Raw genomic sequence first — 19,828 nt, 5'->3', positions numbered from 1 at the left:
AAGCATTGTTGAGTTTCTTCTTGGTGTGGCTCATCTATCTCATGGACTCGTTTGGGATCCTCCACACATCTCAAGGTTTTGGGTTTGCACATCTTTCCAAAGCACCCCAGGCAATTGCAGTGAAAGCACTGCACAGTGATTGCTGAATGCTGCCCGTGCTTGTGAGGTATTCTGTTGCCACAGTGCTGACATGGTCTGCTACCATCTTGTGTTTTGCTTGGGTATTGCTTTTTTTGCCCTGGAGTCTCCTTGCCATTTAGTTGCTTTATGAACCGAACTGTTGGGGTTGCTCTGTACCACGGTTTAATTTTGCCGTACAAAATAGATCCGTTTTGCTGGCAGGCCTCCAATTGACTGATGATTTGGATGACTTTTTCCAAAGTCAGATCTTCTTTAAATTGGAGTACATCTGAAAAAGCATCATCACCCACTCCCACTACTGTTTGGTCTCTTATGAACTCCAATTTAAGGTCACCATTATCACAGCCTTCAACCACTCTGTATAACTCATTTAAGAAAGAGTCAATGGGTTCCCCAGGGTTTTGGGCTCTCTTGTAAAATTTTGCATACTCCAAAACTTTATGACTTCTTAGGTTAAAGTAAGTGTCAAAGGACTTCACACTCTCTTCAACATTATCGGAAGATTCATTTATTTCTTGTCTGACCATTATGTCATCAGCAACTGGACCTACTGAATGTAATAGTGTACTTGTTTGTTCAGCCTCTGTACTCTTATTCAAGCCAAATGCTATCATGTATCTTAAAAATCCTCTTCTCCATAACATCCAATTTTGTGCCTGGTCTGGTCTTTTCATCTGCCTTAATTGATCTGCAGTGTTGGTTTACCATCCATGGCTCTTTTCAGCATGGGGGATACGGCTTTAATTTTTTTTTAAACGGCACTACAGTAATTTTTTTTCTCCTCCCACACTTTTTGGGATTTGGCAGGCTCCTGTCACGGTTACAAAGCCATTTTAAATTTCGGCAATTCTACAGAAAATCTTTTGAAAAAATTGCTTTGGCCAGACAGTTGCTTTCCTGAGCTTGGAGAATCGAATTGAATCCGATTTTTTTGCACTGAGTTCTCATTAATTTTTTTTCTATACATACACTGCCACCCCTTGTTATGGCACCGACTCTGGATTGGGGCAGCAGCATTTTTCAAGCCATGCTCATTGAAACAATTAGTTTGCCAGTGCTGCCTGCTTATTGCGCTGAATTTAAAAGCTTATTTCAGCTCTCATTTTTGAAGTTTTCTCATCTTTTTGTGATCTGGCTAGGTCCTTTGACTCTGCTTTTGATCAAGTTTCACAACGGACTTCCATGTGCTCCAATGGAGTCCTTTTACAATGCACAGTGGATCTTTCTTCTGTCCTTCAGCTTCTACGCCTATAATGGAGCTTCTTAGGTAATCTCCAGCTGTGTATTTGAAGCCTTCAAGTTAGGTGCACTTCTTTCAAGTCAGACTGCAGTTTCTTTACTTCATCGTTCTTAGGGATTTTGGGGTCTTTAACCTGCTGCTACCATGTTGTAAGTTTGTATGTTGTCACATGAAGAGGTATAGAGGCTTGTATGGTTGAACAATAACTGTTTATTAACAACATGTAACTATATATATATATATAGGATACAGCCTTGACTAGGTGCTATATTCATGCCGAATCCTACCAGACTCATTCCCATACTCTACTAGTCCCATGTGACTCTCTACATCATAATGTGGGCAGTACTGTTTCCCCAGTACTACATTAACCCTTACAGTCCCGAACACCCTAATACTACAACATCCACCATTGTTTGCAGCAACAAACTTTAATAGGTGCAGGCTGCCTTTAAGTAGCAATAGCCACCCGCAATATTAAGCCAATGATCAGTGCTGGTAGCACTGGCTGCATGCAGTGACCATATAAAGCAGCAGCTAAAAATTAATTTAACATAATACTTACAACATGACAAATGGGCCTGGGTTAATTGTGCACTCTGATCCTCACACCCATTTTCAGGCATTATTCAATTTAAATTCCAGCGCATTTGAATCAAAGTTGATAAATAAATCAAGATATCAATAATTTCAAGTTAATTCCTAGCCTCCTTTTCCTAATGGGAATCATCTCTTATTATCACAAGCTAGAACAATGGCCTGTAATTTTCAACAGGAATAACCGTGAGGCTTCGTGGTGTATTTGCATACAGCAAGATCTCATAACCAGCAATGAGATAAATGATTAATTTTTGGTGACAGAAAGGAATTAAAATTGGACACATAGGTATTGAGTCTACTCTGCATCAAATTGATCCACCCAATATCTTCTGACTGAGCTGCACTGTTTACTTTGAAGGTTCTCATTCACTGCAAATGAGCAAATGCCTCATTAAAACTTCAAAAAGTATTTAAATGGGGTAGGTTTGTAATTTCCCAAGGATTGCCTAGGAACTATGCAGGCAAACTCCAAAAAGTGATTGCAATTGCCCTTCTGGCCTGTAATTTTTTTCTCTCTTAAAGTTGTGCTGTGCTGCCCAGGATTTCTGAAAATATTGAGCAGAATTTTAAGGTTAGTGTGCAGGCGCGCGCCCGACCTGCTCGAGCATAAAATGGCGCGTGATGATGTCGGGCGAGCATTCTGATATCATCCCACGGTCGCGCGATATCTTGGTCGGCGGGCCTGCTTCCAACTTTTGCGCACGCCCGCCGACATTTAAGAGGGCAATTAAGCCCATTAAAGTTGTAATTGTTCCCCGATTTTTCATGGTCCATCCAACCTTATGGTTCGCCGACAGGTGAATCGGCCAGGTGGCCTTTACATTTTTCATGAGGCCTCATCCAAGGGCAAGATGAGGTTTCTGTTATTAAATTTTAAAAAATCTATGGACAGAAATTTTATAATGTATATGTTCAATTGACTGTGATGCTTGGACATATTTGTCCCAATTTTAAAATCTTTATTTAGTACTTTTGAAGTCTTCAGCTCCCTGAGGCAGCTCTCTGCCTTCAGAGAGCTTTCATTCCGCACTCGCCATGCTTACTCCAGCGTCCGCCCTCCTCCTGCCCCCACCCCAGCAGCGCTGAGCATTTCAGCGCGTGCTTCACGCTGGCTGGCCCTTAATTGGCCAGCCAGCGTGAAATCGCAGGTGGGGGTCGATCGCGGTCTGCGGTCCGTTCCCAAGCCGCTCCCAGGTCTGCCGATTTTGCCCGCATGCTGACCTAAAAATCCTGCCCATTGTGTTTTTGAATTTTTCGGTTCCTTACTTTTGAGCTATTTAGCGTGCTTTTATTTTTAAATTGCATTTCTAGTTTGTGTGTTTTTTGTCACTTAACACTTTAGGGAGCTTAAAATTCCTTTTAAACATCCTAATCTGTACAATAGGCATTAATCTTTCCTTCAGAAAATGTGCAAATCCAGAATTCTGATGACTTTCTGATTCCCCCAGCTTGGAAAGCTATGGTTTAGAACTAGTTTTTATAGTATTTTTGTGAAGACTGCATTTGTAAACTGACCTATTAGCAAAAGTTCAAGTTTTCTTTCTAAAACAAGTGTTTTGCTAAAATTTTAACTAATGTTCTCCTGATAAGTAGAAATACTTCAAAGGTAAGGTGGGTAGTGACATAAGCTGACAGAGTTGCATAGAATTAACTGTGCACAGCTCAAACAGTTAGGGAATGGTACTAACTGAACAGAAAATAATACATTTCTGCTTATCTTACCAATGCAAGCTATTGTTCAGTAAACAGAGTTATGATGACATATCAATCTAATTAATAATCTGACATAACCAGAGAGAACACAACAAAATGGATGTAAGAAATTATGACCATTGCTATAAAGGTTTTATGAATTCGAATTTTTGTAATTATTATCATTATAATAAAATTTAATTAAATAGACCCAGTCATGTGACACATATAGATGTACACATTATTTTATTTGCTCCTCTATTTTCCTTTATCTGGATAACTTGCAGGGTGAACGAAACTCTTAATATTTGTCTGTAATTTAATAATATTCTGTCTGCCTGGAAAACACCCTTTTCAGATTGTTCAAAGGAACACAAGAGATTTTATAATTTTCTTTAGCAGGAAAATGCAATATGTGAATACCTGACCGTGTTACAGTCATCACATCAAGTGTCATACTTACTGCCAACAGTATTTGAGAGGAGCTGTGAATAACCTCGATATATTGGTAATCAATAATACAACCCATCACAGAGATATAGGAATGGCCATCCAAGCTTTTCACGTAGGTGGTTGGCATCTCTCTTCTAACACAGCCTGGACCATGTTCACTCCACCAGGAATGGTGCACAGAAATATTAAATGTCAGTAGATCACTCTCCTGCACAAAACAAAGCAGATGTTTGGATATTTAGCGCATTACAAAAGTTGAATTATTGTTATAAACATTATAAACAACTCTCTGGTTACGATCAGTACAAAATATATTGATAGTTACATCTATCCTTACTGTCCACAATACCCCTTTATCAGGACTGCAGCAGGTATGCCATCAATTTCCTTGCAGCCTCTAACATCCTAACCACCTACTGAATGCCAGTAGGTTCACCCCATAAGTTGAGACAAACCTGGTGAAAAAGACACGGTCAGTAGTCTCTCTGCAAACTAAAACCCATAAGTGTGAAGCAAATACAGTTACCGTTACCAACCAATTATTGTGTCAGTATGTTCCAAGTGTTCCTTTATTTCTCTTAATGATTGAGATTTATTTTCCAATTTCACAGAAGTTCTTGTTCAGTTGCCCCTAGATCACATGCATAGTATTTAATTCAGAGGCTATCAAATGACTGTGAAATGTATTCTTTGAATTAGAAAATAGCTAAAAGGATTAATAACCCATATATAAACTGATTCTTCAGCATGTTAATCAGCTGATAATATTATTAATATTCATTTGGGGAACTTCAAAGCCATTTCAAGACCATTTGGTTACTGAGTTTGAATATTTTCCATGTTCCTGTAATTAACTGCAATGGCCATGCAGATATTAATTATGCAAATTTTTAGTTTTACTTAATAAACCTAACAAAAAAGAAGTCTGAAAATGAAGGTTGATAACTGGTACATTCCTGCAACAACAAACCACAGAGGGACCAGGACAGATCCTTCAATCAAAAGCTGGCATCATCAACTGTGTTACTGCTGTCAGCTGTGTTGCATAAACGTCCTATAGCATTTTGTAACAAGCACACTCATTGCCTCTGTAATGATACTGCAGTCAGTTCATGCTGAGCAAGTGACTAGTTTCCTATGTTTAACAGAGGGACTTGCTTATTGAGTATTCAGAGTGAAATATTAATAAGGATTTTCAGTTACATGCTTTTAATTGTAATTCAATATTGTCTGAAACATAAAGTGTTTCATTCTATTATTATTTTTAACTTGCTATAATTTGGAAGAATGTTGAAACAACAAAGCTAGTGTTGTATGACCTGTAAATATAATATAGTATGTAATCTAGTCAAAAGAGGTATCCAAATAATGGTCAATAAGTAAATTATTCAATTAACAAGAGTGGATATATTGCTATGAATACACATAGTTTAGGGTTTCTATTTATATTGGTTTATCAGAAATATTTTCTTAAATGGAGTTAAAAGTATCAAATAAAAAGTAATGACTGAATATTGTTTTCCTAATTTTATCCCTCCTCTTCTGAACTGTTGACTCTGCTCTGGGATATAAAATATCTATAAGTGATGGTCACAATCCAGTACTTCACCCAATTGGCCAGTGCTCATGTATGATTTTCACTGTATGATTGCCAGCGGGCTATCCAACTGCATAGCTGAACCTTTCATCATCCACAAAAATGCAGCTCTAGATTGTATTGTAAGTGTGAGTGGATGCCATGGTCAGTTTCCTAACACAGGACCACTGGAGCCAATTGTGGTGCCCCATTTCAGATTGCCTACTACAGCAAAACCCTGGGACCAAGGCTGGAACAATTCCAGTCATTATGTCGCTGAGACATATGCCAGTGATTTCCTTGTAATTTCTTCAGATCATTGGCCATAACTATATTGGGAACCCTAGGGAAATGGGGATGGAACTTGCTGAAAAAAAAGCGTTAAAATCGCATGCTGTTATTAATGTGCAAATTAGCCAGCAAATTCAAGTGATTAAGAGCTGCAACATGAGTTGTGAATGTCCAGATGAGCTTGTTGGTCGCTTTATGCCTCTCCATTGTTTGCTTTACACAAATCACATCTCGCCCATAGCTTCCTGTTATTTTTAAGAACTTACTGGATGTTCACATTAATTACCATTAAACCCACCACAGAAAGCTAAGTCTGCCAATTAAGAGTGCAAGTACCTTTTTTTTAACAATGTGACAATAGTTAATGTAATGCTAATAAACCTCTTTGGCCTAGAATAGCCAATTTGAAGTGTTCAATCTCATTCCTGCTTATAGTCAATTGTTGTTAGAGATTATAAAATATCAAGTTATATCCCTTTCTTAATTTTCCTTTCTCTCCCTTATGATACAATCTTTCCTTCTCTCTCTATTTTAGTAACTAATTTGACTCTAATTTACTCTATTTCCTCTTCCATCCTTTCTCACTTTCGTTCTTAATCCTTAAGTCACATTAGTTAAGGAGATACCCTGTTGTTCCTGCTGTTCGCTATCCCCAGATGCCTCAGTGCCCTTGTCATGCCATTATCAGCTTACACTTCCAACAAATTATAAGGCAACAAAATTTTGCGCTGAAGAATGTGGAACAGCAGCAACACTCCCTGTCAGCAGTACAACATAATTACCCCAATATCATTTTAGTATTTTAGTGAAATAAGATAATTATACACAGTTGCACAACTGCGCAGAATAAATGCATAGCCTGACAACGTTTGAAATCAGGCAGCTTGACCCTATCAGCAGTAATTCCACCACTGAACAACATTTGCTAAATAATACTCAGCATGCTAAGAATTATGCTGACAACCAATTTAAAGTCAGTCTGGCTTGCAGTGTGGTGCATTTGCATGTACTGGAAGCTACATATATTAATACACAGGGCCCTGTTCTTGGCAGACAGATAGAACATGTACACACATTGCACCTGTTTTAACTAAACAAAATAATTGCTGACTCATTCCTCAGGGCAATGCCTTGGCCAATCAGGCTCAAGCTGCCTGGTTTAAATTTCAAACAATGGTCAAGGGCATGAAGCAAACTTAGGCCGGGATTTTCAGTGCCCGCCAGCGTCAGGTGTGTTCAGTGGCGTCAGCGGTCAATATGGCGAGAAGACTAAAGATCAGTTCCATGATGTCGAGAAATCAGTTTGCGATCATCCGCTCTGCCTGCCAATGGTGGGATGCCTTCCTCACCATCAGACATCAGGAAACTCATTGTAATACACCAGCATATCATTATAAGGCTGCCTGCTGGACTCATCCTGCCCCTGATGGATCGCTCACCCACATCGGCGGGAAAACACACCAAAGTGTTTCACAACAGCATATATAAGGCGTGCACTTGATGGGCTGCACTTTGCTCAGGACTTCAAGGTGTGTTTGATCTACGTTGGTTTGGTCAGCACTCGCAGTCATTAGTGCCAGGCTTCACAGACAGCACTACATCACTTTTGGGGGCAGCTCACGGGTAGGTCACTACCTACCAGATCAACCATATGTGGGTGGATTTTCAATGACTATAGGGCAAGGTCTTGCTTGGGAAAGGGGGAGAAGTGGCCTCAGGCAAGACAAGAGCTGTACTGGGAAAGGAGGGTATCCCAGGGTCTGTGTGGGGGCACATTTTGATCTGTGCAAGTGGCATCCAGATGGTGAGGGCTGAGGAGGCAGTCTCCAGAGGAGATGAGGCCAAATGGACATGTGAGGGTGTGTGTGAGAATGGGTGGTGATTTCCCTTGAGCTGGGCAGTGAGTGAGATGCCTGTGAATGTGCGATGGGTTTGAGTGTGAGTTTGGAGTTATGAGATGGTTGCCATACCCTGGCTACACAGATGAGATCATTCAACCTCTATCTGCATTGGATGGCCAACCTCTTCTGTGCAACATTGGCACTGATCACCATTGCCATCACCTAGCAAGCCAGAGTGGTACTGTAGTTGCCCCTCTTGCCACAGAGCGGGGTAGAGGGCATCACAGCAGGTCTCCATGGCATCCAAAAAGTGTTCGAGGGCTGCAGTCTTCTTGCCTTTTGGGGCCATGTTTTCTTTGCTGCAGTCCTGGGCTGGAAGCACTGAGTGCAGCTGCATTTAAATGTGGTACCTGGCGTGATGAAGTGGTGAGTTGATGGTGTGGCAGGCGAATTGGAGCCCACCTGTCCTTGAAACAGTATGTATCCCAGGAATGCATAATTAATGCAGCGGGTTTGGGATGGTATGGCGTGAAAGGCCGCCATTGCGGCACAGGTACCCGCCCGCTACCATACTTAGAGCAAATCCGGGACGATTCCGTCCTTAATTTTTGGTCCAACAGTAAGCCAAGAAACTTGTTATTGTGTTGTGAAAATTGTTCAGTGTTTTTCCTGTTAAACTTGATTGCTATTCTTATTTATCATGTAAGTATAATAGTTAGAAGTCAGAAAAAATTTCACAGTGAGAACTGCAGGCCAATTCTTCTGGAAAATTTGCAGTTTATCCCATGGGTGTGAGTGATAATTTCACTTCTCAGCTGTATGATAATTTGCTGCAATAGAATTCAAAATAATAGTGCACTCTGGCAGTATGGTAAAATAAATGAATCCCAGACACATTTAAAATTTAAAATAAACTCCCAGTGTTTTTTATGGATATGTAGATGAGTTAATTGTTTCATGGGAGAGCTATACTTTAAATTGCAAGCATTAATTAATTTTGAAGGTAGAGCTATGTAGAAATTTACTGCCTAGGTTCCTATATCAAGGACACCAAACTGCCCTTTTTAAAACTACACAAGACCTATTCTTGCTCTACTGATTACCAATTCATTGGTGTGTGAAACCTAATAGCAAACCTGCTGGATTCACTAAGTCCAGCTATCTAATGGATAGAAAATGTTCACCTTCGAAAATATCTACAAAAAAGGTTAAAGATGGGATTTTATTGGGTCTTCATTGAGGATCAAAAACAACTAAGCTAGCACAGGTTTCACTTAATGAAAAAGTAGCTTAAGTGTGTAGTGGTTGTCCTTTAGACTAATTAACAATCAATGGTGACATTTAGCAACCCACTCCCTTGTCCTGCACACACACTTAGGTGAAAAATACAGATCTCACAGCCATTATCACAGAACTGTAAAAGTAATGTGTACATCATCTCTTAGGCAGGAATTTATTTATCTTTGGGTGAATTTGCTTTTATATTTCAATTAAAAATATGTTCTACATTCCATGAGGAAAATTGACTAATCTCCTTTTCCCATTTCAGTTATAAAAAATCTTCCCTCAGAGGAAAATCATTTTGGCTGAAACTTCAAGCAGAATTAAGCAACACTACACCAAATTCCATACTCTCCCCAGCAGAGAGATCAAAGCAACAGTAATTGGTGAAGATGTTAATACCATGCAATACCACTAATACGACACTGGTTCAAATAGTTCCTGTTCTTCTTATAGAACCCTAATTATTCCAAGGGTTCGTGCCTTGTGAGATAATAGTAATCAGCAATTCTATTAAGTGTTGTCTGAAGACAAGAAAGCAAAAAATCTTTCTAGAATGAGACAAAAACAATTGAGTCTCTCATCATTTTAATGTAACAGAAGCAGATACCTCTCTCCCCACCATCCCCTCCTTGCCTAGGTAATGGAACTAGTTCTCCATACTGGTGAGATGTTGGAAAGAATGAATAAACTGAGCTATTTTGCTACTGCTTTCTACAGGAATTTAGAATCAGAATAAACGAAAATCTTACTCTCATGCAAAATGAATCAAGCTAATCCTGATAGTATGTTTAAAGAGTAGCTTTCCACTTTGTAGGCAATCAGTAACCTGAATGTGAATTGCACTGGTGTTCGAAAGTGAAGTTATGGTTCAATTTTCCACCCAAATTCATTTATAAAATCACAAATGTAAAATCTTCCATAAATAAGTGCAATCAGGCAGTGTAGTAGAACGTAATTGGTATTTCTTCTTTACATTAAAAAATGTTCCTTGATGTATTTAAGAGTGGTAGCCTGGTCCAGATTAATTAATATCATTGAAAATGCGTTTATGACAAAAATAACTATTTTTAATAAATGTCTAGTCAACCACGTGTGAATAATCTGATTTTAAGTCACAGAAAATTACTTCAAAAAAACTATACTGAACCACTCATTAGTTTCATTGCTGTACATTTATCAGTTTCTTTGTTAATTAAATTTGCTTTAATATTTTACAACTTCTAAAATGTGCCTTTGCAATAGAAACAGCAAGCTTAATTTGAAGAATCTCCTCGAGCTGCTAATCAGGCAAATCAGTAGATACTTGCCATGCTTATTATTTTGATCGAGGGCATGACTAGTTTTGTGTGGGAGGTTGGCTTCCTATATGATGTTTTAAACCAGTGTTAAAGATAGCAGGAACACAATTTATACTCGTTGCAACTTTTACTTAAAACTTCACCACCCTTTTTGCTGGTTTGCCTGATTTCAGGGGAATTACACTAGAAAAACCAGCACAATGTAGCAGTAATTATAGGGCAACCTTCATAGAGCTGAATAACTCAGACCAAAGGCAACAATAATTGTGACATCCTCAGATGCTATTGTAGCATAGCTATATATGGGTTCAAGTTCTGAAATAGAAGCAAAGGCCCTTTTCATAAAATAAGAGAACTGAGGTTATTCCTCAAGGTACTCCCCTTTCGCTGGAAGGGAAAAGCCATAAAAGCTTTATACTTATTAGATGGGATGCATAAATTTCCTCCCAATTCAAGGGGTCCTATAAAGTAACGTTGGACCTGAACCCCTTCAAAAGTTATCATACATAATCTCAATATCACAAAGTAAACATCTGCCACTTACCATTAAGTAAATTAGAAGTGGGGCATTTACAGGACTAAGACTTGGGAAGGTACTTGTCCTAATCAGGATCCAAACTATTGAACTATAAGAGACTGACTTTTGCTAGATACCAAAATTGTTCTCACTTTCAGCAACAAGGTGTCCAAGAGTTAAAGAGAACAGGGCTCTGAAAGTGAACAACAGATCTAAAAATCATGGGTCATAAAATTAATTCCAAGTTGGATTGGCATGGGTGGGCAATGGTGTGATTAAGAAACTCACCAGGAAGCGGTGAAAAATTGTGCAGGCTGGAGGCTCCTTGCTGAGACTAATGAATTGACAGTATTGTATGCCAATATTGCTGGGATTTGCAATGAGGAAGGGGATGAAGGTGGAGATGGTGAATGAATCTGCAGCAGGGAAGCCCAAGTATTCCTTGTGGCATCCAGTGAAGCATTAGTGGTAAATAAATAAACAGTTAAATAAATAACTTGTAAGGGCCTCTTCCAGCCCATCGTCTTCCTTGCTAACTTGGTTTGGCAGGAAATCAAGCCAGCAAGTTAACTTTGTTGGCTAGCCCCAATGACAGCATCAGGACCAAACATTCATATTGTAAAATTGCCCCCCTTGACCACTAGCTTTGGGTAAGTGAATTAACTGTCTGCTTGGTTGAGCCTGTTAGAATCGAAAAGTGATTTCAAGGCAGGTAAGTAACCGTGGCAATTTTAACTGTCAAACTGCATGGTTTCTTCTGAACCAGGGTAGTGTTAAAATCATCCCCATGCTGCTTTCAGTTGCACAAAAGCTTCAAATTGAAACTGGTGATTAGATAAGGTTGTGATCTCATGCAAAAACTCATTTAATATGAAACAAAAACAAATTTGTTGTCTGCAGAGCAACTGCAATCATTCTCTGCGTCTATGTTTCCTTCCTCACACACCTATTACGTTGCTCTTGAATCTCCCATACACTATTTCTTTTAACAACCCTGTTGAGTCTGCTGGTGCAGTAACACATCTTAGACAGACCTAGAGATTTCTTGATGGATTAATGGATTGAGAGAAACAGAAAAAACAAAAAAGACAGGCATGGCCAAAGAACATTAAGAAATGAATAACAAACAGAGCAGAAATAATGTAATGTAGTAAAAAGTTTGAATTAAAATAGAGGATACAACATCTATAAACAGAGAGGATATAGAAAGATAAAGGCAGGATGAAATATAAAAGGAAGTAAAGAGGCAATTATAGGGGCGATAAAAGCAAATGCAAAACAAACATGGATCAGAAGAAATCAATCAAGCATCATTACCAGGAAAGAGAATTTGACAGAGAACAACAAAGAAAATGAAATGAAATCATGGAGAAAATAATAATTGCAGAATTAGGGTGAAGAAGCAAGAAATCATGGGTTATATTATTAAAAGAATCAGAATGTTAGAAAGATAGGACAAAACTTCCAATCTGCAAAATTTATGTATAAATGTTTAATGCACTCCCATCAAATTGCTTTGTACACTAGAATTAACCCTTTAAAAAAGATTATCACCAGAGAAACAAAGCATATGGAGAAGCATGTTAAATAATCTAGTAAAAAATAAGTTAAAATAAATCATCAGGGAAAAATTACAAGAATACAATCCAGTATCAGGAAATTAAGTATCATGAAGTATGAGACTGGATAGCTATATATGTGTAATTTCTACAAAATATGCACATTAAAGGGCTGAAACTGCAATAAGTCCCAAAAAATAAGATGTTGTGCATGACCTTCCTAATCATTCATTACTTAAAATATTGTAGCTTATTTTTGGATTAGAAACCAATGAATGATGACAGAACATGCAAATGCATTCGGTATAGGTTTGAAACATGAATGAATTTTTAATCACTACCTCAAATTTATGAAAAAAAAACACCTCAACTGATCAGATAATGTCAGGTGAAGAGAGATCTTTCCAGTTTAAGTGTCAATTTCCTGCTCTGCTGTAGAGCTGCAAAAAAAATAATTGTCAAGATCCCACTTACGTTTCTCAATGAGCAACCACAACGTCAAAAGCAAGAAGCTATTAGTGAAATGTAGTAGCAACAGGACCTAGCTAAGAAGTCGTCAAACTTTACACTTATGCAGACAGAAATGACAGGAGCAAGAAATGATTTGATAATAAATAATTCCTATTAATGCAGATTTAGAGGCACAAGACATTGTGTAAGGGGTTTAAATCCACACAACTTTATTAGTACGGTTTGGTGAAGGGAATACAGTGCAGCAGGCAATATGCAGTAAGCAGTGATGGTGAAGATAAATTAGGAATGAAATAAGTTGTTCTCAAACATGCATTGTGTTTACAACACACAGGAAAAAAGCACTACAGCCAAAATCAATCTATTTTGTGGGGGAAGAGAATAATTTGTGTCGCACACAAGACTGCTGCTAGGCAACAATAAAGGCACTTCCTCAGCATCCTACACACATATGCTTAGATAAGGATGTCCATCCAACTTCCAAAGGAGCTTAACCACCTCTGTTGTCTTACTGTTTCCATAAACTTAAAAGTAGCTTTTGAAATACTGTACACTCTCTGCCAGTTAGTATAGATACATTTTTATATTTGGTGTATATGTCTTTTGGAAAATTAAGGACAGGATTTTCCCCCCGTCGGAGGTGAAGTTGAAATGCGGGCACACACAGGCGCACTTCCAATCAGCTCCATTCTACATGAGCGGGCCTATTAAGGCCCGCCCAGCGTGACATCCACACAGAAGTGTGGGCGGGGGAATCCCTAAACCCGAGAGTGCGCTCTTTCGCGCATGCGCACAAAAGAGAGCACTCATCTCCCTGAGGCTAAATGCTGTCTCAGGGAGATGGCTCTACTGTCCAAAATATTAAAAATAGAAAAAAAATTCCCTGACATGTCCCCTCATGTGACACTGTCACATGAGTTGGGACATGTCCATAATTTTTAAAACAGCTTTAATCAAATTTTTAAAAACCTACATGAAACCTCATCCCGCCCGTGGATGAGGTTTCATGCTTTTACTAATTGCCACCAGGGCTCCTGGCCAACCCGCCAACCTTAAGGTCAGATGCGCAGGTCCATTAATTAGTTTAATTACTCTGTCAATGGCCTCAATTGGCCATTGACAGGTCAGTGGGTACACAGCTGATTTTGCTGCGCCCCCGTCTACCTGAAAATTTAAATGGGGCGCGGTGACGTCGGGAGTTTCGCCCCCCCCACTCGCCGACGGGAAACTCCTGCCCTAAGTCTCTCTTCTCTCTTGGGAGCATGAGTTTATAACTAACTTCTGAACTCTTCACTCATGAGCTATTGTATCAGGCTCACTCATGGGATTACAGATAGCATTTTCGTGACTGTTTGGGGAGCATGTTCTGTTTAGCTTTACATGTGATCTAAGATTGCTAGAAAAACAAGGCAGTAGTTAATGATATGACTTCAGTAATACAGATTCATGGGAGGTACACTGTAGAGTTCATTATTTGTAATGCTCAAAATGAAAAGACAAAATGGATTTTAATTAAACTAACTAGTGAGAGTTTTTTTTAAAAAAAACAGTGATTACTGTGAAGCCTTGTTTATCAGCAATTCCTAATTTAATTCTGTCTTGGACAACTTTTGCTTATTGGGTTTTCATTTCCCACAGTAAGATATAACCACGTAAAAATATTACAGCTTTTCTCAAAACAATACCCATTCGATATATTTTGTTCAAAATCTGTTAAGGATGTTTTGTTTCATGACAGGCAGTTGTAAAGTCATGTATCCTTGAATTATTAACAAAACTCATTTGGACTGAGCAGCTGGCAAGAAATATGATGAATAATTAGGTATAAGAGGGCATCTGTCAGTGTCTTTGGATAATCACTGAACAGATGGACGATTTTGATATCTTAGCGACTTCATATGGAGTGAGAACAGCAAAGAGAAAATATGTGTGTTACAATCTGCGTCTATACTTTGATGAAATTTGCCATGACTCCCGAGTTCTGCTCTGAACTGATTCACTCCTCAATTATTTTGCTGCTGCATCGGATCTATCTAACTGACATCATTCCATGAGACCCAAATACATATTTCCTAGCTTACCTCTACATTCATACATTAAAATTAGTCTACTCAAATTACATCAATAATGATGTCTTAAAACCTGGTGGTTGCATTATTATAGTTTTTTAAAAGTTATATAAGCCTACGAATTACGGTCATCAATATTAGCAGCTAAAGCAATAAACCTTTTAAAGAAATGGAAGTCAAAATAACAGATAGAGAAATTTAAATGAACATGTTTCATGTTCGCCCACTAATGTATTAAGTTCTGGATGGACAGCAAATTATAGGAATTACTATTTTTGTTCTTCCTTCAAGTGTCAATTTAATGCACACATTTAAACCTTATATTTTTAATATATGTTTAGAGCTAAACATTAACCTTTAAAGTGCCATAAATGCAGGGCAGACATTAACCCCGCCTGTGCCACAAGTATTAAATAAACATTAATCATTATTGTGCTGCAAATGAGGTAAACATTAGCCCTTACTCTGTCACACATGTATGAATTTCAACAAGTACTATCTCTTCCATTTTAAAATATACATATAGATATGAATGTTAACCCTTAGCATATCACACACAAGTTAACCTAAGAATAATCAGTTTCCATGGGGCTGCCAATCAAACATGACCATTTCGATATTTACAATTTAGTGTTGACTGAATCAGGTGGTGGAGATATACAACAGCACCGTTGCTTAAAAAGCAAATGCAGAGTCGCAGCCACAGAGTTCAACAGCCAGGGAAATTTCTACTGATAAAAAAGACCAGCTGAGAAAGTCAATTGTTTTCCAACATTGGAAACTGAGCTGCAATGCAACAAAATCCCAAAATCCTGCAATACAGAAGGGCCAAGCATTGTAAGTCTTCCTGCCTAAGACAATCTCAAACCAGATGTTCAGTTGTCAGCAAAGCAGCTGCTGTTAAATTATGCTGCTTGTGTCGAAACTAATTTACACATGTGCAGTATAACTGATATTTACCTAGCGAATAATTCATAGAATTTGAAGTGTTTCGGGACATCCTGAGGATGTGATAAGATGCTTTTGTAAATGCAAGCACTCCCTTCAAAAAAGAATCCCATTTTTGGAAATTGTTCCAACCTCCAGAATGACTGGTTGAAGGCAGGTAAAGAACAATATAGGTAGGAAAAGAGTTATTTTTTTCTGGGAATATCAGGGTTAAAATAGATTATGTTAGATTAAGTAGAAAACGACAAAATAATGAAAATGTGAAATGAAGCCTTTATTTGCAAAGGTGAACATTTTCAATGTTAGAATTTTACTCAAGATTGTGCTGAGTGGCTTAAGATTATCATTACAATAATAATACTTCTCCTGGCATTTTCTTATTGAGTTTAATGTTTGTTTCAGCCTGACATTTTGGGCTGGATTTTCCCAGCCCCATGACTATGGGGGGTGGACGCTGATTGGGGGTGGGGAGGTGGGGTGCCAGGCAACTACGGTGGAACAGCATCAGGATGGCTCCCTGATGCATTCCCATGCTGAGGGACTTTCCCAGGTGTGGACTGGAGCTGGGACAGGGTGCAATTAAGGACCCACTTAGGAGCTATTTTACACCGATGTTGGATTTTACTGACATCAGAGCAACCCCCTGCTGTTTCGGAAGGCCACCAGCTCAATCGTGGCAGTCCCCCAACAGCAGGCCAGAGAGCCTTCAAAGCCAGAGATTCCATGCCCAATGTCTTCAAATCCGCCAGGGGTGGAGCATAAAATCCAGCCCCTGAGCACATAAAATAGGCTGACAATCCAATGGAGTACTATGCTGTCAGGGATGCTGACTTTCAGAATGAAGCTACACTGAGGCCCTATCTGCTTGTTCTGCTGATTTTGATGAATGTATTTGATCCCATGGTACTGTTTGAAGAAGAACTAGGAACCTTGACCAATATCCCTTACTCAATCAAAAATAGATTACCTGGTCATTCAACTCTTTGCTGGGTGTGGGACCTTGCTGTGTATAAATTAGTTGTTAAGACTACTCACATTACAACAGTAACTGTGGGCAGAATTTTACGTTCGTTGGTCAGGCAGGCCTGACTGACTCGGTGGCGGGCGGGCGGGCGGCCGATTGCCGCTGGCGATACGCTCTGCGCTGCCATTTTCCACGGGCAGGCTCAGCAGGTTAGCGACTCCCATGGAGAACGGGAAAATAGTCGCAGGGGTGGGGGACCTCAGACTGCCGGTTCCAATGGGGATCCAGCAGCCTGTTTAAAGAGTGGCCAGGCAGCCTGCTTGAAGCAGTGCACCATGGCCACTCAAAGAGGTAGAAATGCCCCAAGGAGGGCAGAGGAGGAGGGCAGGCTGCAGGAGAGGCCAGCGGAGGGCCATTGTGCACCCAGATTCTCGGACACATGCCTTGCTGTCTTCCTGGAAGAGGTGGGCCAGCGATGTGTTGTTCTGTATCCTGAGGATGGGAGGAGAAGGGGCCCCCATGTTACCAGCCAGGCATGGGAGGAGGTGGGCAAGGCTGTAAGTGCCCACGATGACATCAGTCACACTGGTACAAAGTGCCGAAAACGCTTCAATGATTCGCTGCGCTCCGGACAGGAGAGTACCATGTCTGTCTGGGCTATTTGAGGCAGAAGGCAGCCTTAGCCTTTGACCCCCCGCCCCCGACCATGTATTGCTGCTTTACTATTCCTCAAGGGGACGAGGCCCCCTCCTGTATGACCCAGGTGTCAGAATATCTCAGTCTGTGAATGAGCATTGTTGCAGCATTAACGATTGCAGCAACCATCAGTGGTTTGGATGGTGGGTACACAGAGTGGATGGGACTTTGGAACTCAAATACCTGCCTGCTGGACCCCAGTCTCGCCACCCCCGGCCGCCCTGGCCTCCTGCCTCCTGCCCAGCTCCATGGCCTGCTCCTTGAATGGGGTGAGGCGCTGGAGGAGGGTGCGCCCACCTCCAGTCCTCAGGCGCTCCCGGGCATTGCAGTTACTTTTTGCCTGCAAAACACATAAGAGGATTTATTGGGGCAGGTCACTCATGTACTCTGCCTGCACATACCGCACCCCAATCACAGTGGGCCATCTGAGGCCTCCAGCGGCTCCTGTCCACACTACTAGTGATGAGTCCCCAGAAGATAGTATGACTGGTCCCAAACCCCTTCCCCCCTTGGACACATTTGGTGTCCATCACATTGAATAGCACATGGGTCCTAGCGCCCATGGAAAGGAGGATCAAATAGGTGCGTCGTTGATGCCAGAAGATGGGACTTGCCCAAAAGACCTTGAGGGACCCCTTGGACCATCTCATTACTATCAATGACATGTGTTGGAGTTCTGAGTATGTGTCTACTGGCCTCCCCTGCAGCTTGCCCCCAAACTACTCAAATGCCAAAGAAACCAATATATGCTGCGCAGAAAGTCTTTCTACACCTCAATCACTAAGGCTGATGTAAGCATTGTCAGTACCCATTTGCCCATCCAGCGTGCGACAGATGCCCTATGCATCCCATTTGTGACCACTATCACCATGGTCTCACATGCCATTGGATTGCCACTGCACACCCAAAGACTTATTTCATTTTCGGGGGTTTGGGACCTCCTGCACCCTTTCAGCCAGTGCGCCCCACATTACTTTGTCCAAAAAGTCCTCAGCAAGGGGAGCCATGTGGCATTCTTGAGGCCATCTAACCAGCCTGTTTGCATGTGCGTTTAATGCTTGGGGCCCGTCTTGACTCATTTGGACCTCACCAATGTTCTTCTTTTAAGGGTCTTTAAGGGTGAGCTACTTATGAGGCTGGGGGGGGAAGGGATGAAAGGTTGAAGTGAATGAATGCTAACTGATGCACTGTCCTTGTTGTTAATTTCAGCATCACCACCAGAGCGACCCGCACGTCCTTAACGCAGACCCTCCTCCACACCTGAGCGGCAACATGTGCAACTTGCGGCACATCATTTCAGCCAGCCAGGCACCACCGCAGAAACACACACCTTGGTGGGGAACTTACCATCAGCTAGTGTCCCGGGTCACAGTAGAGAGGGCATGTCACGATCGCTGGAGGAGATGGTAGGGGCGGAGAGCGCCGAAGGCACCAGCAGCTGGAGGGCTACAGGGGATGAGGCACATGCTGAGTCCGGCACTGATGACGTGCCTCTGGAGTTGTCCACATTGAAGCAGCTGCAGGAAAGGCGGCAGGAAGTGTGTTTGCATCTGGCAGGGTTGTATGAGGGAATGGTTCAGTTGCTCTCTGCGACGGAGGAGTCTACGCAGAGCGTACGTGAAGATTCCGCCCTCAGGGCAGAGCTTCAGGATTCCTTCAATGAGAGATTGGCGACTCTCATGGAGAGGCTTTAACCGAATGGATCAAAATATGATTGGGATACGCTCTGACCTGCAAGCCCTCTCAGTGGTACTGGCCACAGGTGGTGTTTTCCACTGTGGGAGATGTTGTGGACATCAAGCGCCGGCACTCAGTGCCCATACATCTGCGGTGAGCAGGGAGGTCGAAATGGACCTCACGTCGGCGCAGCAGCTGCCTGCCGTCGCTGCGAGCTCCTCTCAGGGTGCTCCTCCACCCCTCTGCCAGTCAACGTTGCATCCATTTAGGCTGCGACAACTGAGGAGGTGCCAGTTCAGGAGCTGACCACTCCCTCCCAGGCGGGGCCATCACAGGCTCCACGGGCCAGAGGATGCCCACCAAGGTCATCTAGGCCAATAAGACGCAGAATCAGCAGGCTGTCTCAAGCCGCTCCGAGCGATGGGGCGGCACCTAGACGTAGCATCTGGAAACAAAAACATAAGGCACATTAGGCACCTCCCAGGTATGTCACTGGTGATTTTGTGCTGGC

General features: G+C 41.2%; 1 protein-coding gene across 2 annotated transcripts in view; it reads right to left on the bottom strand.

Moving 5' to 3' along the window:
• Positions 1 to 19,828, bottom strand: part of LOC121286711 (sodium/potassium-transporting ATPase subunit beta-1-interacting protein 3-like) — a 295,497-nt gene that overhangs the window by 105,756 nt on the left and 169,913 nt on the right. For both annotated transcript variants that reach the window (XM_041203712.1, XM_041203713.1), the window contains exon 4: positions 4,137 to 4,334. In XM_041203712.1, coding sequence (XP_041059646.1) covers positions 4,137 to 4,334 — 198 coding nt within the window. The remainder of the gene's footprint in view (positions 1 to 4,136; positions 4,335 to 19,828) is intronic.

This window comes from Carcharodon carcharias, chromosome 14, assembly GCF_017639515.1.
Source record: "Carcharodon carcharias isolate sCarCar2 chromosome 14, sCarCar2.pri, whole genome shotgun sequence".
Taxonomy (NCBI): domain Eukaryota; kingdom Metazoa; phylum Chordata; class Chondrichthyes; order Lamniformes; family Lamnidae; genus Carcharodon; species Carcharodon carcharias.
The sequence above is the reverse complement of the archived record's forward strand: the minus strand, read 5'-3'. Positions and strand labels throughout refer to the sequence as shown.